Source organism: Leopardus geoffroyi, chromosome B1 (genome assembly GCF_018350155.1).
Source record: "Leopardus geoffroyi isolate Oge1 chromosome B1, O.geoffroyi_Oge1_pat1.0, whole genome shotgun sequence".
Lineage (NCBI taxonomy): Eukaryota > Metazoa > Chordata > Mammalia > Carnivora > Felidae > Leopardus > Leopardus geoffroyi.
The window spans coordinates 74,163,761-74,186,641 of record NC_059327.1 but is presented as its reverse complement, the minus strand read 5'-3'; the positions used below and the strand labels follow the sequence as shown (position 1 = coordinate 74,186,641).

The 22,881-nt window shown below is 43.2% G+C and overlaps 1 protein-coding gene across 5 annotated transcripts in view; it reads left to right on the top strand.

Moving 5' to 3' along the window:
• The first annotated feature begins 649 nt into the window (after positions 1–649).
• Positions 650–22,881, top strand: part of TRIM2 (tripartite motif containing 2) — a 160,936-nt gene continuing 138,704 nt past the window's right edge. For all 5 annotated transcript variants that reach the window (XR_006709229.1, XM_045465342.1, XM_045465353.1 and 2 more), the window contains exon 1: positions 650–823. Coding sequence is in view for 4 of the 5 variants with exons in the window: in XM_045465342.1 (XP_045321298.1) it covers positions 665–823 (159 nt within the window). In the remaining variant the exon portion in view is untranslated. The remainder of the gene's footprint in view (positions 824–22,881) is intronic.

Genomic DNA, 22,881 nt, shown 5'->3' with positions numbered 1-22,881 from the left:
TGTTCATCATAACCTGATGGTGCAAGGTTATAATCAGAACAATTCCCGGGTTTCTGTGTAGGAGATCATCCACAGCCAAATATGATTCCCACGAAGTCTTCCCCTGTTCCACACATTTTTTATGGGCCTCTCCTCCCTTCTACCAGGAGCTAGCTAGTGCAAAATAACTTTTACATAGTATCTTAAGCAGAATAGAGAAAAGTAAATATGCAGAAGGGAATGATAGAATTCGTTCTAAAGCCAAGTATAAATTTGTTTGCTGGGGGGTGGGAGGGGTGAATGATGCGGTGCCCCGGGGTCTGCATTGTCCATTAACCCCATCCGCGTTCAGTCTTGCGCAGCTCGGTCTCCATTCCCAAGTATCACTGCCCTTCTATTTTTGCCCTATTACCGTTGTGAATCTGAATCTGTGATTTAAAACAGGCATCCTTTGATATCCTTCCTGGACTGCCTAGGTCGCAGTTGTCAGGGTAACAGCGAGTCTGAAGGGAGAACCGGCTTCCACGGAAGTTTCCACGGAAACCGCTCCCTAAAGAGACAGGTGCGGCCGGCTGGGCTGCGCAGAGAAGTACCCTCCGGGCAGGGCGGGACCCGGGGCGGGGGGTGGGGAGGCCGCGGGGCGTGGCTGGCAGGCTGCAGGGCGCTCAGTATGGGTTAGGTATACATGTATTTAGAAAGCACTGCTTACGGGGAGATATTTCATTTGCAAAACAGAACAACTACTTCCTTCCAGCTTGATAAAATCCAATCGCTCTCGAGGAGCTGTCAGCGCGTTGGAGATGGTCCAGGTCAAGGAGGATCTGCAAAGGAGCCCCCCCAGACAGTAAGGTTCTGTTGGCCAGAATTCTCCGGAGAGGCGGGAACGTTAGCGTGAGCCACTAAAACGTGAGGGAAAGAGTTTGGATGAGCTTCCTGCGTGCGTTTTGCAGGGTGCCAGGGTATCCTATCAATGCCCAGAAATCTGGTTTAATTAAGGCTGAGGTTTGCTGCGTTCTTTTACGTAAGTCCCCTTTACACTCGAGACGCAGGTTAGGTTAACTAGAAAGGCACCCGCCTCTTGTTTTGTTTCACAAATACTGTGGAGAGTATCAGATTTACGCTCCGAGCGATTAAGAAAGAGCTGAGGTTTCTGGAGAATTCCTGGGTCAAGCCTGGCACTCCTGGTCGGTCCCTGCACTGTCATGCCAGCTGCGGCATCGCTGGGACTGAGGCAGGGTGACTGCGGTTGAACAGGCGGACCTCAGTCCCCAGCCTGTCATCTTTGTGTCTCTTTATGGGGGGAGGGGCCGTCTGACATAGTTATTAAACCTGGCAGCTGCGTTGGCGGCACCGCGGAGCATTTTGAGTGAGCTTGCAGAAAATGAGGGGCTTTGAGCTGGTCGCCTGCTAGTCACTTCTGGCTGCCTGAAAGGCGGCTCTCGGCGCTTGCTCGTCTTAGCGGTGGCGCGGGGAGTGCGCGCACTATCCGAAGACAATTGGAAACGTGAGTATCTGTGGCTCCGCGCGGCTCGCGGGCGGTTCGGCTCAAAAGGAGGGCTTCCACCCCCGAGCGGCCGCGACACAGGAGAGGCGGATGCGCTGGGGCTGGGGCCGCCGGAGGGCCTCGCCACGCGCGTCGCCACGCCTTGTCTGGAGGTGGTGCGCGCTGGCGCCGCGAGGAGGCGACAGCCGGGCCGACTGCAGGAGGGGGCTGGAGCGCGCGGTTTCTAGCGCGTGGCTTGGGAACGGGTGCACAAAGAAGAGATCCTCGGGCTGGGCAGGCCGCGTGACCCTGTTAGCTCAGGTCCTTTTTGAGGAAGAGGAGACGACGCATTTTACGGTTGGGTCGAAACAATGAGATGAGACCAGGGTTCTCTCTCCCGGGGAGACCTTTGTGCGCCGCGCAGTGACCGACCTGGCGAGTCCCGCAGGGGCCTGGGCGTGGCGGCAGCGCCAGGAGGGCGGCGCGTAGGTGTTCCTTTGGGATCTCAGCGCATTTGGGCTTTCAGAGTGTCAGGGGCCTCCGGCTCCCGCCGAGCCCCGAGCTCAATCCTTCCTTTCCCCTGATCACACATTGGGTTCTAACTGGGCAGACATTTTATGGAGACCAGACATAAAACATTAATTCCCTTCTTTCTCTTCAAACTGTGAGTGTGTAAGGGTGTGGTGGTTTTTTCCTTATTATCGATTGCTGGAGGGAATCTTGTAGTTCAACTTGTTTTTCTGTTTTTTCTCTGGATAAGATTTCCAACCATACAGAGCTGTCATCTTGCAAGGGGCGCTCTGTGGTTTATATATTAATTAGAAAATGTTGGCTTTTCCCTAGGCGTTGCAGGGAGCGTTTGCCAGAGTCCGTTGGCTCCAGAATGGCAAGTTCAATGTTTGGTGTGCATTTTGATGTTGTGTGTGTGTGTGTGTGTGTGGTATCATGGAGACTCAGTCTCTGCTCTTGCTGGATGTAAAGCCTAAGTGCTGGTGTCTCTGAGGCTCCATTTTTTGATGTGGAATCTGGTACCCAGAATCAGGGGCTGATGGCCATGGAAGGATTTACCTTCCCAAAGGAGCCAGCCAAAACCAGGATTCCTCATATGTTGGGTGTGTGGGCAGTCAACTGTGGGCAACCTGCTTAAGCTTTCCAGGCCTCGGTTTCCTAATCTGTAAAATGGGTGCAACAAAATACTATCTCACTGAGATAGGCTAACATTTGTGTTGGTCTTCCAATTCCATCTTAACTAAGCAGCATTTCTGTTATAATTTGACAGTGAAGGATTCGCTAAGAAATTAGCTTAGAGGGGCACCTGGCTTGCTCATTTGGTACATCATGCAACGCTTGATCTTCAGGTTGTGAGTTCAAGCCCCACGTTGGGTATAGAAATTACTTGAAAAATAAGATCTTTAAAAAAAAAAAAAAAAGGAAGGAAATCGACTTAGAATTTGCCTAAAAACAGACTAAGCTGTTGATTGTAAATTAGTTTACAGGCAAAGAACTAAAACTACTATGGGCATGCTTATGTCCCCTTGAGTTTTACATATCAGGTTATGGCCCTGGGGAAAGGTTGATGTGTCTCTCACCCGAAAATGAGACTTGCTATTTGGTGCTTTAACTTGTTCTAAATCTTGTTTTTTTCCATCTTGGAGTGTGATTTCTCAGGTTTTTGCAGTAACAAAAATCAGATGATGATTAGGTGAAAATTTTAAAAAGTGTTGTGAAAAGAAATTAATGTGATTCTCAGATAGTAAGTATGACATTCAACCAGAAATAAATACCACTACTGAGCTACTCCAGTAAAATAATGGGTAGGGTATTGTTTCTAATTTTGTCCATTGTACTTTAAAAAGAATGTGGAGAGGGGCACCTGGCTGGCCCAGTTGGAGGAGCACATGACTGTTGATCTCGGGGTTGTGAGTTCAAGCCCAGGTTGGGTGTAGACATTACTTAAAAATAAAAAAAAAATAAAAAAACGTGGAGAAGCTGGAGGAGAGGTTGAGAATGGATGAACCAAAATAATGAAGCAAAAGAAGAGAAACTAACAAAACAAAAACCTAGGGCCATGTGAGGTGCTAGAAGAATAAGAGAAAACCAGATTTTGGTAGGATATCATGAAAAACTTTAAAAATGGTAAAAGAGTGAAATAAGCCACTGAGGTGTTTCAAGAAGAGAATAATTTATGACCTGCCTTTCAGGATCTAGCCTTAGCCATTTGTAAACCTGGCTGCACATAAAAATCACCTGGGGACTTTAAAACCCTTCTTTGGCTTGGGTCCGTCTCCAGGTCCAGATCCTGACTTAACTGGTCTGGGTGCAAGTGTGGATAATTTGTCAGAGCTCCCTAGGTGAAACACTAGATAGAGAAACATTTGTCTTGCCTAGGATGGCAAAGTCCATTGCTGCAGGGGGCCAAGCAGGGATCATAAATGCCTGAGAAGGTTCAGGGGCCTGGGGTGGGGCAGGGCGGGGTAGGCGGGGGGGGGGGGGGGGGGGGGGGGGGGTTGTTTAACTCCAGAGGACAGCTGTGATCCAGGGGTGGATGTCAGCCAGCTTTGCCCGATCTTCTGTTTTATCAAGGGAATCTGGAAATCTAGTTTATTTATTAATATGAATCCTTCAGATCCTTAAAGGTTAGTAACTAATTAAGAGTAAAGCACTTAAAAGTATGTTGTACTTGCCAAACAAAACACACCTGCTGAAGCTGGCCCACAGGCTAGATTAGGCAACCCCAGCCATAGACCTCTCCTTCTTTCTGAGGGAGGAGCAGGGGCTGACTAGCCGCTCTCCCAGGACCTCTTCTAGCTGCAGTTCTGGTTTTACTTAATACTTTCTTTTTAACTTAAAGAAACATTTCTTGGCCTCATTCTCTCTGAAGGCATGTGTCTTCTTGGCTAAGTGTCTACTCCTCAATAGATCTCTCTGGATTTTTTGAAAGAAGAAAAACAAAAATTCTCTAGTTCCCTAACCTTCTCCTAACTTCAAGTTAAGAGTCTGGTCCCTGGAGATTAGGGTAGTGACTGTGCACCCCTAAGGTAGGAGATAACCACTCCTATCCCTCCTGGATATTTACCACTCAGAGCTCTCTGGCTCCCTCTGCTGGTCATGAAGATGGGGTGAGTGGAGAGTGGGCACTTAATCCGTTGCATGGGAGGCCTGGGAACTGCCTGGAAGCTACCTTCTGGGGTCTGTTTGGTTGGGGAAAAACAAACCTGCATATAAGCAGAACCAGTGTTGATGCATGAGCCACATAAATGGACTTTAAAGGTTCCCCGTTCACACATCTCTTAAATTTTCCTCTACTTTTCCCTGAGCCGCACAAGCAATGGAAAAGAACATGTCTCAATGAGCAGGGAGGAGGCATTCACCACCACTTTCCATATATAAGAACTTGTTTACCAAAGGTATAAAAAATTCAGACCTAAAAATGTGATTCTACTGGATTCTTCCTGCCTCTTCCCATTGGGCTAGGGCTGCTGTTACTTTGTTTGGATGTGGAGGCGGGTGGTGAAGTAACAGGAAGGCAGGATATCCATCTCTCTGGCTAGTCCTTCCCTGTAGTGCTAAGAGCAGGGTGCTACCTCCCTCCCTTCCCAACGATGAGGCACTGAGAGCCTTCTAGGCTGACCACAGACCTGTGTGTGCAAGGTGGCAGGGACTCAGCATGGAGGAGATGAGCATTTACCCCAGAGCTGATGAGCAGAAGCCAGCTTTGTTCAAAATAGCTTTGTTAAGCAAGGTGGCGCTGTACCTAAATGAAACCAGCATTCTTTAGCAGCTGCCTATTTCCCAGAGAAAAGGAAAGGAAATAAGTGTTTCTGGGTGCCAGAACCAAGAAATGTGTTTCTTTGAGGGACAGAAGCCACATCAGCCCCGGCATTGAGCTGCCAAGGCTTTAGCTGGGACCCAGATGCTCCACTCTAGTATAATCTGCCTCTCTTCTAGTGAGTGCATGAAAAAAGGGGTTGATTCTTGTACTGGATTCCTAGATGAATGCATTTCACCTCATCAGCCCCTGCCTCCAGCTGGGAACCAGCTTCCGGGGACCAGGATGTGTGATGGGGTGTCACAAGGCTGTTTTGAGGATCTGACAGGGCTTCACTTCAAGCCACAGGACTATGCAGCCTCAGGACTATGGCCCCGGAAAGGGCTGTACATAAGATTCCTCCTACTCCGTGCTCCTTTTAGTCAAGGGATCAAGCTGTGGAGTGTAGTTTGGGATCAGCCTTACCTGATGTCTGTCTGTCTTCCTGCTGTGGCTGAGGCTGCTTGTTAAATACATCAATTGCCTTGCCCCAGAATCTGGAACAAGTTCTGCCCTTTTCTGGCCTGATAATGATAGGTTGCCTATGGAAAGTCCTGGGCAATGGATTTGTCTACCAGGCTTTACACAAGCAGCTGGTATTTTTCCTTGAGGTATTTTATCTGGTTGCCTCTCCATTCTAGAACTTTCCTGTTGTCTCTCCCTTTTTGGCAAGTTCATTCTTTTTTGTTTTAATTTTTTTAATGTTTACTTATTTTTGAGAGAGAGAGAGAGAGAGAGACAGAGTGCGAGCAGGGTTGGTGAAAGAGAGAGGGAGACACAGAATCTGAAGCAGGCTCCAGGCTCTGAGCTGTCAGCACAGAGCCTGATGCAAGCCTCGAACCCACGAACCGGGGGTCATGACCTGAGCTGAAGTCAGATGCTTAACCAACTGAGCCACCCAGGTGCCCCAGCAAGTTCACTTTTTTTTTTTTTTAACGAGTTTTAAAATTTTATTGAAATTCAATTTAGAATTTAACAATTTAATACAGCATTATTTTGAATATTTTCTAACCAGTATTTTCACCTGCTTTACATGATTTCTGGGAACAACTTTAAAGAACTGATACTTTCTGCTTAATTTTCCATAATATGTCAATTATACATTCATTAAAATCTCAGATAGTTCCCACAAGTTCACTCTTTTTTTTTTTTTTTTTTTTTGTTTTTTCAACGTTTATTTATTTCTGGGACAGAGAGAGACAGAGCATGAACGGGGGAGGGGCAGAGAGAGAGGGAGACACAGAATCGGAAACAGGCTCCAGGCTCTGAGCCATCAGCCCAGAGCCCGACGCGGGGCTCGAACTCACGGACCGCGAGATCGTGACCTGGCTGAAGTCGGACGCTTAACCGACTGCGCCACCCAGGCGCCCCTCACTCTTAACGTAAGATCTACTTAAGTCTGTCCAGGAACAAAAAGAAAAGTTAAAACACCAATCCATGTTTTTGAACTTCCTGTTGGTTGTACAAAAAATTAGTGAAGGGGAAATTTGATACTGTTGGCTAAAATGCAACTGTATATTCACATGACTATCCATCTCTGTCTTGCATGATCAAAGATTCTTATTATAGGAGATTGCTAGAAGGTAGACAAGTGTCAGTAAAGTATCCTGCAGACTGAGAAGTCACTTTAAGACCAAAAAACAAAGCAAGCCACTCCACACCCTTTATGCAAAGTTTTAGTCAGAGTAATTTACTGACCAGGGGATTGGGCAGATAATCCAGGCGGTAGGCAGCCATCCTTCATCTCTAGTCTCCACCAAGTCCAGACCTCAGTCCCCAGCTTTTATAGAGCAAGGGGCATGGTGGTGAGGTCCCAGGTTAGTGGCCCCATTTGTGCGCCAGAGGACTCTACTAGTTACCTAAAGTGATGCCTTGGCTGAGCCACGTTAGGGAAGATCAGAACGAGCCTTCCCGCATTCCAGTCAGGTCATACGTTAACCTCCTCCACAGGGCCTGGAACATGTAGCCCCAAGGGAAGTCATGGTGTGGGCATAAACAAAATGGAGGGTCAAAGATGGCGTCAGTGTTATCAGCACTCCTACAGAGATTAGTAAGAATATTACTGAAGCTCAATTATATAATACTATGAACTGTAATTGGTTAAAAAAAATAATTCCATTGAAAGTTTTATTTTAAGGTAGATTATCATCATCATATAATAGCAAACTGAAAAGTAAATTATCCTTTTAATGTATAATTATATATTATGGGTAACAAGATTCCCCCAAATTACAATGAAAATGTTAAATCTATTAAATAATTGCTTTTTTCCGCCCACTGAGTATAAAAATGAAGCATGTGGCAGTTTCTAAAATTAGCTCTTGCTATCATGTTTCGAAGAAAAGATTTATGCACAAAAAAAAAACAGGTAAAGAATATAACAACACATCAGGTAAAGTGGTGACCTGACTCATCAGATGATAGAACTAGTGACACAGATGGGCTGATCTACGCCAAGACCCAAAAGGGGGACACTGATGTTTGCAGGTGTAGTCAGGCTACTCTGTGCTGGCTCCTGAGCTTTGAGAGAGGGTCTGGAACTGGAAAGGTGAGCGGAGATAGAGGCACATGTCACCTAAAGACAAACAGCTTACACGGTGGCTTGAAGGGCTGCATGAGCATGGGTTTATTTGGCTCTCACTTTGGATAGTTAATGGGGAGAAAGAAGAGAGGCCTTCTTTCCGGAGTCAGATGATTGGGATTTGTATTCCAAAAGTGTGTGACCTTCAGCTATTTAGTATGACGTGCAGAATCTCAGTTTCCTCATATGTAAATGGGGGCAGCCATTGCATTATTTTAAAGAAAAAGAAGAATGGGGGCACCTGGGTGGCTCGTTCAGTTGAGGGCTGGACTCTTGATTTCCGCTCAGGTCATGATCTCTTGGTTCATGAGTTTGAGCCCCCGAGTCAGGCTCTGCACTGATAGCATGGAGCCTACTTGGGACTCTCTTTCTCCCTCTCTCTCTCTCTCTGCCCCTCCCCTGCTCGCTCTTTATGTCTCTCTCCCAAAATAAATAAAAATGTAAAAAAATAAGATAAAGATAAAGAAGAATGGATGTCAAGTGTCCAGCATGGCTCATGGTAAGTATTGTTATCAAGACAAAGACAAAAGATGGGACTTTACCTGACCTCAGTGTCAGAATGGGGACTTTAAACTTGCTTCCAGCACAATATAGAGCGACTGTAGAATCTTTAGGAACTGAAGGCTTTCTTCTGCCACTTCTACAAAAACTCATTGCATATTTACACATTCCTACATGACCATGTATCCCTCTGCTTGGATTTTATCTCCTGTCTTGCATCTGTGATTCAAACTTCAATACTGTAATTTGTTCAAATTAATCAGGATTTAAGTATACTCCCTAAAATCTGTAAGAAGACCATCTCCCAAGATGGTTTGCCAGGAAACCATGTGACCCATGGTCAGTGTTGCATTGATTTCCAGCCTTTCTGGAGAACTATTAGTAGCTCAGAGTTTAATACTGTAGTAAGCTGTGACAGCCAGGTAATACTGTACCAGATGGACCTTGTGGAAGGAACTTCAATGCTCAAAATTTTTTATTGTATAGCATTACCTCACTTCCACTAGTGTATTATTCTTCTCAGACATTTCCCCACAACTCATTATTTTGAGCTATTCTAAGTAAAAGTTACAACTTTACTATGCTTTTGGTTTGACAATGAGTAATATGTACCCACCGTTCTATCTCTATTTTACCACCTTCCAGAACTGTTCAGTGCAATTTTTAGAATATGAGTCAGTTGCAGTCTTCACACTGTGGTTTTGAAACATCTTTTTATGACCCTTCTGACTGAGATAATTCTCTGAAATTGTTCTGCCCCCTTCTTCCCCTCCCTCCTTTCCTTAATTCCTTTGAGGTTGCCTTTGTTGAGCATAATCATCTAGCAGAATAAGCTGTGTTACCTGACACTCACCCCCTCATCAAGGTTCTAGGAATAAGGATTTCTGAGACAGTCCAGGAAAACAATAGATCTCGTTAGTTTCCCCAGAGGAAAACAAAGTAGTCTTGTGAGTTAGTATTAGGAGTTTTAGAAGATGATTGTTTTTCAGGCTTCATTTTAGGGGTTGCAGGGGTTGGGACCTAGCTTTCTGCCTTACAAACAATGCCTTCAGTTTCTGTTCTTTCCTTTACATTGATGTTTCCCCAGGAAGGAGAGGGAGACTAGGTATGACCATTTTGCCTATGTGAATTAACTCTTCATTGGCCACATTTTTTGGACTTCCGTTTACCATCCATTCTCTAGTATTCTGAGTAACAAAGATTTTGTTGTACTTTGAACTAAAATAGGTCCTTTGTTCTAAAAGTGTGATACGAATTTTTGAAATGGGGACTGTGATCCTTGTTTTATACAAAAGCACTTTGCAAGCAAATGTTTACAACCAACTCCTACTGTTCTTACAAGCACAGAGATGGATCAAAGACACAGCCATGCTCTGTGTTAAAAAAGTAACCTCTGCTGATTAAATGTGTGTACTATATGACAGGCACCATCCTTGTCATTGTGCATGCACGATCCCATTCAGGATCCTGTGACCAGGTGGTGTCCTCATTTTAGAGGTGAGAAAACCGAAGCTCAGACAGGTTGGATACATTGTCCAAGGTCACTCACTACTAAGAAGCATGTGCAGAAGTTCGACTCAGACCTGTCTGACTTGAAAGCCATGGCTGTTTCCAATATACCCTGTATACCATATATGCACAGCAGAATCCCTTGGACTATCCTGTTCCCCCCCCTTTTTTTAAGCTTATTTATTTATTTTGAGAGACAGAGGGCAAGCAGAGGAGAGGAAGAGAGAGAGAGCGAGAGAATCCCAAGTAGGCTCTGCATGGTCAGTGCACAGAGCCTGATGCAGGGCTTGAACTCATGAAACTGTGAGATTGTGACCTGAGCCAAAATCAAGAGTCAGACACTTAACCGACTAAGCCACCCAGGTACCCCTCCCCCCATTTGGGGTTTTATTTGAGTTTCCTACCTACTGAATGTTTCATGCTCAAAGGACTCTCACAGACAAGATTAGTACACTTGTTAGTCTTATTGGTATCATCAAGTTCTCACAAAGCCAACCACTTACAAGGAGGTCCAACAAATTTCCCAGATGACTGAATATTGGGCAGTATTCCAAGGTCTGAACTATGTCTAAGACCCACACAAAAGTATAAGTAAGGGTTAATTAATTATTTTGGTGACTTAGCTCTTCTTAATATGGAAACTCATGCCTTTCATTTCTGGGAAAGTGCACTCTTTTCATTTTGCTAATTTCGTCCCCTTTATTTCCTTCTCTTTTCTGGAATTCTAGTTAGCTAAACATTATGCCACTTAAATTGATCTTCTAATTTTCTTATCTTTTATGCTATTGAGATCTTCTTTTTAATTTTATAATTTCTAAGTTGTCATTTATGTCCTTTTATTTCTCTTAAATATTCTGTGGTTTCATGGATGTAATATCTTTGGGGGAGGGGCTTTGAGGATATTAAATATAGTGGATTTTTAAAACATTTCTTCTACTCCCTGTATTGTTTCTGAGGCTTCTGAGTTCCTTTTTTCTGTTTGTTTGTTTCAGACTGTGTCTTTTCTCAAATGTCTAATGACCTTTGCCCACTTCCTTAAGAGTAAGGCTCCAAAATGTTGGGTTGCAGTCTTTGTGTGATTGGTGGACCTCCTTGGAAGAACCATCTAGTAATAAGCCAGGTTTTCTTTGGGAGACCCCAAAAGGCAGTGTTGGGAGAATTTTTCTTTCATGAGAACATTCAGTTTCTTTTAAAACTGGGAAGTCTCCTAAGTATACTTTTGCTTTGGGTAGATAAAATTGATTTCCACCATTCTGTGAGCATGAAAGGGAGCAGAGTCTGGAATGCCTACCATTCAGTATCCAGACTTCTCCTTAATCTCCGGCTTTCAGTTTGCTGTGCCTCTGCTTCCCAGGAGTCTGTGTGGTGACCTTAGGTTAAAATTCTCCTCTTGAGTAGAGGCTGTTAATTTTTAAAATCTTTTTACCTAACCACAGAGCTCTCTGTGTGTGTTGTGGAATCAGCCATAGTATAATATCAAGGATTTGGACTCTGCAGCCAGAATGTTTGGGTTTGAATCTTGGCTCCACTAATTACTAGCTGTGTGACCTCTGTCAAGTTTCCTAAACCTTGTAGTTGGTGACTCCGTGCTAAAGGTGAATGGTACAATGCCCAGGGAGGAAAAGAGCCCATAATTTAGATTTTATTTCTCTTTAGTCTGAGCTATTTTGTATTAAAATTTTAAATTATTTATTTATTTATTTATTTATTTATTTATTTATTTATTTAATGTTTACTTATCTTAGAGAGAGAGAGACAAAGCATGAGAGGCAGAAGGGCAGGGAGAGAGGGAGACACAGAATATGAAGCAGGCTCCAGGCTCTGAGCTGTCAGCACAGAGCCCGAAGCAGGGCTCGAACCCACGAACCGCGAGATCATGACCCGAGTTGAAGTCGGATGCTTAACTGACTGAGTCACCCAGGCGCCCTGAGCTATTTTGTATTTTTAAAAAAAAAAAAATTTTTTTAATTTTAAGGGTTTATTTATTTATTTTTGGGAGAGAGTGGGAGAGGGGTAGAGAGAGAGAGGAAGTGAGAGAATCCCAACCAGGCTCCACACTGTCATTGCAGAACCTGACACGAGACTCCATCTCGTGAACCATGAGATCATGATCTGAGCCAAAATCAAGAGTCAGATGCTAAACCGACTGAGCCACCCAGGCGCCCCGAAAGATTTTTTTTTTTTTTCAACGTTTATTTATTTTTGGGACAGAGAGAGACAGAGCATGAACGGGGGAGGGGCAGAGAGAGAGGGAGACACAGAATCCGAAACAGGCTCCAGGCTCTGAGCCATCAGCCCAGAGCCCGACGCGGGGCTCGAACTCACGGGCCGTGAGATCGTGGCCTGGCTGAAGTCGGACGCTTAACCGACTGCGCCACCCAGGCGCCCCAAGATTTTTTTTTTTTAAATAATCTCTACAACCAACACGGGGCTCAAACTTACAGCTCTGAGATCAAGAGTCGCATGTTCCCCCGGCTCAGCCAGCCAGTCATCCCTGGGCTATTTTGTATTTTTAAAACGCTTTCTTTTATCACACACAAACCAATGAAAGCACAAAGGAATACAGTTGCACACATGATCTTTCTGCAAAGATGGCATGGGGTTTTCCACTGAAGTAATTCATTGTTCACAGAGTTTGGCAATATGGAAAGGAAAAAGTCTCTAAACAAATAGCCCATTGAAAAACATACCATGACATGAAGATGATGCAATGGCAAATGGCAACGTGGAAAGAAATCCTGAATGAAAATGTTGTGTTACAAAAGGATCAAAAGCTGTCCAATAAAATGGCAAAGAAACAATGTTTATTTTGAAGCCTTACTCAGTTTTCATGTTTGACTTTACCCTTGGAGTTTTTAACAAGTTATTTGTTTTTCGTTCATCACCATACTTAGAATCAGCATGGTTTATTTCTCAGCTCTTGAATTCCCTTTGCCTCTGGGATAAGTATAAGACTATGGAGTACAGAGAACCCTACACCTCCCATAGCAAGGGTGGGAGAAGAGAAGCAGCTTCTGGGAGGGGAGAAGTGCAGGGGAGAAAAGATGGAGACAAACTTTGGTCAAACCTTCGTAAATAATACTATTTAGGGAGAAAGACGGGTCTACGGTTCTGTCCCCCAGTGAGCCTAGGCTTGCAGGGGTTGTTGAAAGTGGTCCTAAATCCCTACACCCAGAATTTCTCTTCTGCAGATTTTTTTGGCTTGGAAGTATAGAAAATGACAAAATACATAAGTGTTTGAATCACATGAAATATAAAAATATGTACTTTCCAAGGGTCATTTGCCAATTTCCGGGTTGTTTACTTAATTCTTGAATTATCTATGTGATTAGGAAAAACAAAACAGGGAAAATATAGCCAGCTACCTATATATATAAAGAAAACATTTTATTTATGTATTTATGTATTTATGTATTTATGTATTTATTTATTTATATGTTTATTTATTTTTGAGAGACAGAGCATGAGTAGGGGAGGGGCAGAGAGAGAGGGAGACACAGAATCTGAAGCAGGCTCCAGGCTCCTAGCCATGAGCACAGGGCCCGACACAGGGCTCGAACCCACAAACCGCGAGATCAGGACCTGAGCCAAAATCGGACGCTTAACCGACTGAGCTACCCAGGCACTCCTAAAGAAAACATTTTAACGGGAAAAATGTGCACAGGTGTATGTGCAAGGATTTTTGTTTGCATTTGTAATATTAATTTGTGCACATCAGGGGACTGGTTAAATAAATTGTGCTCTATTCATAAAATAGCATACTATGCAACTGCACACCAAGAAATGGGATTATAGAAGTAAACATTTCCATCAGGGAGTTATTCATGATATGTTATTGGTAGAAAGGTAAAAGAAGTTATCAATTACTATCAATTATTTTGTTTTAATAATATGTTTAGAAAATCATCTGGCACGATGCTAAAGTGTTAAGGAATCATTTCTGTGTGATAAGATAATAAATGTAATTGGATTAATGCAAAGATCATTAATTGCTTTTCAAACTAGAAAAAAAAATGTATATAGCTGTAAAAGTGACCAAAGGCAAGCAGTGGGAAGCACGCAGTTAGAAAAAAATGACCTTAATACACATGTTGGAAAATCATGATTGTATTGAGTTTAAAACTATAGAGACCTTCTTTAGCATAACTCAAGATGTTAATTTTTCATTTTCTCAAATGAAACCAGTTTAATAGGCTTAAAGGTATAAAATAATGTCTTAAATTAGAAAGCATAGTGGTACGTATACAGTAGTTGGTTTAATTACACTGTTAAAAGGTCTTTAAAATAGTGTTGACTTTCCAGCTATAATTGAGCACTTATTTAAAATTCTTTTTTTAATAATTTTTATTTTTTTAAGTTATTTTTTTACTTTGAGAGAGAGAGAGCACATGAACAGGAGAGGGGCAGAGAGATGTGGGACAGAGAGAATCCCAAGCAGACTGCACCCTACCAGTGCAGAGCCCAAGGCCGGGCTCGAACTCACCAACCATGAGATCATGACCTGAGCCAAAATCAAGATTTGGATGCTTAACCGATTGAGCCACCCAGGTGCCCTAAAATTCTTTAAAAGATTTTCATTTTATATAAATTCCATAGTAGTGGAAGCAACTTGTTCTCTTCAAGAAATCAATCTATATTGAAGAGCAGAGAAGTTGCTATTCAGGATGCCTTTGGGACCAAAATTCCAGGCAGATTCTTGAAATATATTGTTGTGATCGGCATGCTTTAGAAAATGCAGACTCACACACCATGCTTTAATGTGTAGATTGAACATATCTTGTTTGCTTTACTTAATTATCCTTACACTTGTTATCTGGGAGGCAAATCTTAGTTATTGGATTATATTAAAAAAAAAAAACCTGTGTAATATGCCCTATGTTTGCATATATCTACCTTGATATATGAATTTTGATTTAATTTTACTTGACTGTTTGAGGTAGCATTTTTTTTTTGCCTGTCATTTTTCTGGTGTGATTCAAGTTTTATGAGTGTATACAAATATATATGCCTATGTATAGAATATATAGGAGCATATATGTATTTATAGGATATTTTACTAAAAAAGATATCCCTAAACCACAGCATTGGTAAAGATTTTTATATTGATGATAGTTCCTTGTCATCCTTCATCATAACATTGACAAAAGCACCAACTTTGTGAAATGTTTTTCCAACCTTCCAGATAGTCTGTAATTGGAATGTATTTGAATTTTTGATTTCTGAATGTCTATGCCTGGCATCTATCCATGCCTAAGTATGGTACATGTAAGCATGTACATTTCCCTCTATAGCACCGTACTTAGCACGAGTGAGGGATGTGTCAGTCTATAATGGCATGCACATAGTCAGGCATATTCTAGCTTCATCTGCATCTACAAAACAGATGTGTCCTTGTGTGACTGCCCATGGAAGGATTAATGGCACCTGCAGCTGGGATATGTGGATGGTACATTTCAATCCACTGCATGGCAAAGAATATGCTGAAGTGAATGGCCTCATTGTTGGGGCTAACAGTGTTAGCCTTTTAATTAAAGGAGAAGAGGAAAGAGAAGAGGGAGCTGGAGGGGGGAGGGAGAGGGGTGGGTGAAGGGAGGGGGAGGGGCAAGGGGAGGAGGGGGAAGAGAAAGGGGAGGAGGAATTTAGTAAATAAGGAAAGGGAGGCTTAGGAAAGGTAAGTGGCTTGCCCATGATCTTCTGGTTAGTACGGGGTGTGGCCATCTTTAGAACAGAAGCTGTCAGATTACAGATCAGCATATCCACTATCTGAGAAGGGACAAGAATTTCCCCCATGCTCAAGTGGCCAAATATAAGTAAGCCACCATAAATATTTACCCTGTGCATATTTGATTTTGGATCGTGTCTTATATAGTCTGTACCTCTCACAGTTGCTGCCACATTGCTTTTAACATAGTGAAGTTTCCATAAATATGCGTTTAATTGACTAACAGAAAAAAGATGGTAATTCCTAGTTCAAGGTTTAAAGTCTGTGGATTCAGTGACTTTTAAAATATTTTTTTCTTTTGGGAGATTTCAAAATTGCACAAGAGTAGAAAGAAGGGTATAATTGCATTCCATGAATGCAAACCCAGTTATCAACCTTTTGCCAATCTTGTCCCTCCTCCTCAAAAATTATTGCTGTTTTGGTTTTTGCTAATATATTTTCAAGCAAATCCCAGATATGTCATTTCACCTGTAAATACTTCAGGATGGATAACTAACAGACAAGGACTTTTTTTTTTAATTTTAATTTTTTATTTTTTAAAATTTACATCCAAATTAGTTAGCATATTATGAAGCAATGATTTCAGGAGTAGATTCCTTAGTGCCCCTTACCTATTTAGTCCATCCCCCCCCTCACAACCCCTCCAGTAACCCTCAGTTTGTTCTCCATATTTATGAGTCTCTTCTGTTTTGTACCCCTCCCTGTTTTTACATTATTTTTGTTTCCCTTCCCTTATGTTCATCTGTTTTGTCTCTTAAAGTCCTCATGTGAGTGAAGTCATATGATTTTAAGACAAGGACTTTTTAAAACACCAAAAGCATAACCATCATAAAATCATCATACCTAACAACATTTTCAGTAATTTTTAAACATCATCTAATATCTCATCCATATTCAAATTGACTGTCTCAAAGCCATCTTTTGATAGTTTGTGGAATCAGAATGGAAATTATGGGCACATTGCATTTGGTTTTTATGTTTCTTGTATTTTTTTCTCTATAGTCCCACCAGCCCTGTTTTTTGAGTGAATATGGACTTCTCCTCCCCCTTCCCCTCCTCCTCTTTCTCACCCTCCTTCTCCTTCCTCTCCTCCTCTTCCTTTTTCTTCAAGAAACCAGGGCATTTATCCATTACAGTGGTTTTTAACTGGTTCTGGGAACACTTCCAGGAGGGGGTTGATGATGCCCAATTTTCAGATTTCTATTCCTGATATGCTCTGGAACGGTGTCCGTGCTGATAAGAAGATTCTGTGTTAGATCCTAACTGTTCCTTCAGTGCACAAATGTGTATTGACAGCCCGTGCTATGCCCACACTGCGTCCAACCTGGGGATATGGTGGTATCCCAGTGCCCGTAATGGGATGAGTGATGAGTGATGAGTGGCCGTGAAACAGGGTGAGAACCACCGGGCTCCAAAGAGGGAGACAGTGCCCTTGAGTTAGGATGGTTTGAGAAGCAATGCGGATGTGACGTTTCAAGGCCTCAGGGGCAAAGGACTGGAGTGGAGTGTTCCAGGAAGACAGGACTGCGGAAAGCCTAGAGGAGGAAGGAGCTCCAAGGCTCAGAGCAGGATTAACCAGTGCAGGGAGCTAATAACGGGAGAGAGGAGGGCAACTCCCCAGGGGCTTGGGAGGAGAATGGGTTCTAACCTGAGCACGAATGACTCTTGACATGTGGTGGCCTCTGATGAAAGCAAGTTTAAAAAATACCCTGACCAGATGAAGGCATGGGGATGTGCTAGAGTGGAGTGACGGCCTTCAGGTCTGGGTCTAGGGGCTGTAATCTCCCTCACATGGACCGAAACCCTCACCGTAGCCAGATTTAGGGGTTGAGGAGGGAGAGCTGGAAGGTCATGGAAAACAGAGCACTGATGTCTCTATTTGCAGATTCAAAGCCCTAAGAAATGCAGGTGACACGTTCTCATGGTGGCCAGAACCAGAGGAGGGACAGAACCAGGAGTCCTACCAGCAGCCCATCCTGTTCGGGCTGGTGCTCCCACCTCCTGCTTGCACTCTACCACACCTCTTCTCTTTACTTTCTGGCCCAAAGAAGCTTACCTGGGAATCTCTTCCCACTTGGAACCAGTCTGCCATTAATAATCGCAGTGCATGCATTCCTAAGGAGCCGGGCTGCAGAGGGTGAGAAGTTCAAAGAGTTTGTCTTAACAATGGCTCCATTCTCTTTCTTTCTCTTTCTCCTTGTACTTCTGGTGATTCTAAACCCATGCAACTGTAGTTTGGAGATGTGGCAACAATTACATGAAGACAGTGGCTTTCCCTGAAAGTGCAATCAACACATTTAACTTGACAGAAAACCTACCTTCCCACCCTGTCCCTTAGTCATTCCAGCTGGCTGTGAGACTCTGGGACCAGTCCTGAGACCCTAAGTGAATGGAGAGTTGAGGGATATAGGTATCTCCCAGGACAGATGGGATTATACTTAGGTCACCAGGCCCATCAAGAGTATCTGAAGGAACTGGTTCTTGCTAACCCTTGTTATCAGGCACACTCCCCTCCAGCAGGGTGATCGCCAGCTCCCCAACACTGGGATTCCTTAGTAACTATTTCCCGAGAACAAGATGATTATTTTAGTTATATGGTCACCTAGTCATCTTAATTTCATTAATAAAATAAATTGTTTCTTTTCATTATAAAATGCTTGTAATTGACTAATGCATATTGAATAAGCTCAGTGAAGTAGAGAGCTCTGCTGGACATCATAAATAGACTATAAGCAAACCTTGTTCTTGCCATAAAGGCAGATAAGATGCAAAGAAATTCTCGACAAACAAATTGCATGTTCTAAGTCACCTTTATCAAATGCATTGCCAGATACTGGTGCCTACTGTATCTGAACAAAACTCAACTGTTTTAATGGCTGTTAACATTCAGGGGGCCCTGAATGATCCACGTTCCCACCTCTTTGTCAAGAGCCTGTGCAATTTTTTCTAGTGTATCGATTCTATCAGACCAGGTATTGGAAATGATGTGCACAATGGGCTATTCTCCACTCTTGACTACTGTATATAGGCGAGGATTCCTAACCCAGCAGTAGCGATGGTCTCACTGTGGCTGGAAAGGGCGGGAGTCATGGAAGCAGGGTTGAGGAGTAACGGGGAAAGGATGTTGTCCTAGGAAAACACACTGGGGGAACCTGCTGCATTCCGGGGCCCAGCATCGAGCTTGACAGTAGGAGAATGGCGGATTCATGAATTTTAAAGAGAAAGGAGGAATAAGCGGCAATAAGCTAGAAATACCAACACTGTGACTTATCTCTAATTTGGACTTTTCCTTTTTTTTTTTTTTTAAGAGAAATTCTCTCTTAAAATTGATATCTGAGTCACGATAAATAAATGTATGATTCTGATTAGATCCTGGGCTGGAGAAGACATTATTGTGACAGTTGGCGAATTTGGAATATGAGCTATAGATGAGGGAGTAGTATTGTGTCAATGATAAGATTTCTGAATTAGGTAGCTATGGTTGTGTGTCAGCTTTTGTCCTTTCCCAGTTCACTTTGAAGTCTTTAAGAGTTAAGGGGCATGATGTGTGCAGTTCTCTCTGAAATTGTTAAAAATGGTGTAATAGGGGCTCCTGGGTGGCTCAGTCAGTTAAGTGTCCGACTTCGGCTCAGGTCATGATCTTGCGGTTGGTGAGTTTGAGCCCTGCATCGGGCTCTGTGCTGACAGCTCAGAACCTGGAGCCCACTTGGGATTCTGTGTCTCCCTCTGTCTCTGCCCCTCTCATGCTCATGCTCAGTCTCTGTCTCTCCATAATAAATAAACATTAAAAATTTTTTTAATTATTAAAAATGGTGTAATAAAATTAAGAGCAATAAAACAAATATGACAAAATACTGGCAGTTGCTAAACCTGGAAAAAGGGCATGCCAGAGTTCTCTGTACTATTCATGCAATGTCTCTGTAAGTTTAAATTATTTCCCAATAAGAAAAGTGTCCAGTACTATTGGTTGTATTGGTTAGGACTTAATTCAGCTGTGACAGAAAACCCACAATAGCTTATCAACAAGGAAATTTCTTACTCTCTTAGGTAGAAGGAATCCAGAGGTGAACAGTCCAGTTCATAAAGTTGTCAGGGTCTAGGGCTCCATTGCTTTTGTTATTTTCTGTATCCTTATAAGTGGCTTCCACCTCATGGTCTAAGAAGGCTGCTTGAGTACCAGCCATTTCCCACATTCTAGCCCAGCAGGAAGGGGAAAGGTTTGAAGAAAAGGGCGAGGGGGAGCCAAAGGGCCAGGTCAGCTGTGATAACACAAGGTTTCTCGGAAGTCCTTGCTCAGTTTTTCCACGTGCATCTCATTGGTCAGAGTGTAGTCTTACGGCCACAGCTAACTGCGAGAGAACCTAAGTAACAAAGCCTTTATTCTAGTGTTCCTGGGCCCACATACAAATCAGGGGATCCGGAGTATGGAAGAAAGGGAGGAGGATGGTAAGCAAATAATTAACAGTCTCTACCAAATGAAGTCACCTTAAAGAAGACAGCTTCTGCCCAGCCAGCCTCCATAAACTTGTGACCCAAGGGCCCTGCTGGACTTTGGGCTGGTCCTGTCGTGTGAATGCAGTTCAGTTAATGCAGCAGGTGGTATTTGTAGGCTGTAGTTTTTATAGTCCGCTACCATTTTGAGCAGCCAAACTCTGTGAACTTGTGGAAGACCCACTTGGTAACCACCAACTACTGGGCTTGTTGAGGATTAATCCCTCAAATGGCTTTGGTCTAAGAGAACAAACTTAAAGAAAAAAAAAAAAAAGGATATTGTGAGTCAGAATAAAGGCTCTACTGCCTTCTGGCTGCCTGCAGGCAGGAAGAAATAGGAAATAGGAGTAATATTTATTTTGCAGTTGATAGAGGGTGAAGAGGCCTATTTTGTGGGAAAGTTTGTTATGCTAACAAGCAGTTTTTCTAGTTCCTTGACATGTTGACTTTGAGGCAAGGGATAATACAAAATGATTCCTGGTCAAACAAACTTGAGAATCATGCATTCTTAGATATTCACAATGCATGTGAATACATTAAAGGCTCTGAGGAGTTCTGCAGTAAGGAGGTCTGTTTCATTCAGAATTGTCCAGTTTGTGTGTGTGTTTGTTTGTTTTGAGAGAGAGAGTGCAAGTGGGAGAGGGGCAGAGGGAGAGAGAGAGAGAGAGAGAGAGAGAGAGAGAGAGAGAATCTTCAGCAGGTTCCACGTCCAGTGGAGAATCAGGCACAGAGCTTGATCTAACTACTCTGAGAACATGACCTGAGCTGAAATCAAGAGTCGATCACTTAGCCAACTGAGCCAGCCAGGTGCCCCAGAATCCTCCAGTCTCAACTACAACTTTGCTTTTTCCTGGTGTCACTTATTTGCTTCTCTCTGTGTCAAGGTGTGCCTTTGAGTCATGAAGCTCATACTGATCTGCCTCTAGCTTCATTCTGAAATAGTGATTCTGGACTCTTCTCATTTATATTTCCCAGAAGGGGGACTTAAATCACCATTTAAGTGTAAGGACAAGGTTTTCTTCAGATAGCTGAATTTGGAAGCAAATGGAAGCCACTGTTCCATGGGGATAGGTGGGTTGACCTAAGAGGTTTTTAAGGGATCTTTAGAAAGCCAACACCTTATTTGTGAGGTATCACGGCAAGTCTGGACCGAGTCACTGTACGTGTGTGCCTGGGTGCATGAGCGCCCCACAGCGCTCCAAGCAGGGACCTGGGTGCAGACACCAGCTGCTCTGTGTTTAGGATACCAGTTAGGAGGAAGACAACCGTTAACTATAATAGGCTTCTGTTGCCAGATCTATATCGTTAACTGGGCAGACATCACAGCCCAAGACTTCTCTCCCAGACCACATCAAATTCTCCGAATACTAAAGTGAGTTTTATTTAAGCTGGTGAGATGAGGTCAGATATTGTCACTTTCCATTTGAAACCTGCTGTGGATAAAATGGATTTGCTTTGTCTTCAGAGGGCTGACCGATAAACATTATAATTTCGTCTCTGTGAAGCTAACTAAACAAGAAGAATACTTTGTCCTCAATAAATTAACAGCCCCATTAACTCAGTGCATTTTTGGTACATTTAAAAAGAATTTTGCTATATCGTAACATAAGGTTTTCTTTTGTGAAGCTCATGGCACATTTCACATGCCATCTCATTAATTTTTGCCATACCCCTAGGAGGTGGATATTATTATTCTTACCAGGAAAATGGAGGCTCTAGACAGCCTCGGGTCATGCGGCTAATTGGAAGATGGCCAGAAACAGAGGCAAGAGCTCTCTGGGTCCCAAGTCTTAGCTGTCAGAGCACATGGCCTTTGAAAGGCAAGTTTTGAGTGTTGCAATCTTGCCTAGGGGAAAAAAAAAATCATCCTTTGGGAAAAATACTAACCACTCCTGCTAGCTCCATTAGGCATTCATTCATTCTGCAAATATTCATTCCTTCTGCAAATATATATCAAATGCCCGCTTGTACGAGGCATCGTCCTGAGTACTGGAAATGCCCTTGCCCTCAAAGAGATATGCCTATATACTTGTCCCAAGTGTCACATAGAGCCCTCTGGTAAGGGCTAAGGAAGAGGACCTCAGGACGTTGAGCATGTACAATTGTAATAATAATGATAGTAAGAGCTAACTGTTACATGATGAGCCTTGCGCTGTTCTAAGTACTAGCTAACAGGGCACTTGGCTGACTCAGAAATGCACGCGACTGTTGATCTTGGGGTGTGAGTTCAAGCCCCATGTTGGGTGTATAGATTACTAAAAAAAGAAAATAAATAAATAAACTTTAAAAAATTTACTAACTTATGTATTCTCATAACAACTCTTTGAGGTGGCTACCATTATTAATCCATTTTACAGATGAGGAAATTGAGGCCCAGAGTGGTTCAGTGACATGCCCAGGTCAAACAGAATAGGTGGGATCCCTACCAGGCAGTTAGCACTAACCATTAAGAATAATGACTCTCTAGGGGCGCCTGGGTGGCGCAGTCGGTTAAGCGTCCGACTTCAGCCAGGTCACGGTCTCGCGGTGCGTGAGTTCGAGCCCCGCGTCGGGCTCTGGGCTGATGGCTCAGAGCCTGGAGCCTGTTTCCGATTCTGTGTTTCCCTCTCTCTCTCCCCCTCCCCCGTTCATGCTCTGTCTCTCTCTGTCCCGAAAATAAATAAACGTTGAAAAAAAAAAAATTAAAAAAAAAAAGAATAATGACTCTCTAGAAAACCTCTAAAAGGGAGGAGAAGGAAAAGAGATGGTTCTGGGGGCCCTACGGACTCTGATCACAAGTGTCTAGCTCAGGGAGTGACTCTAGCACA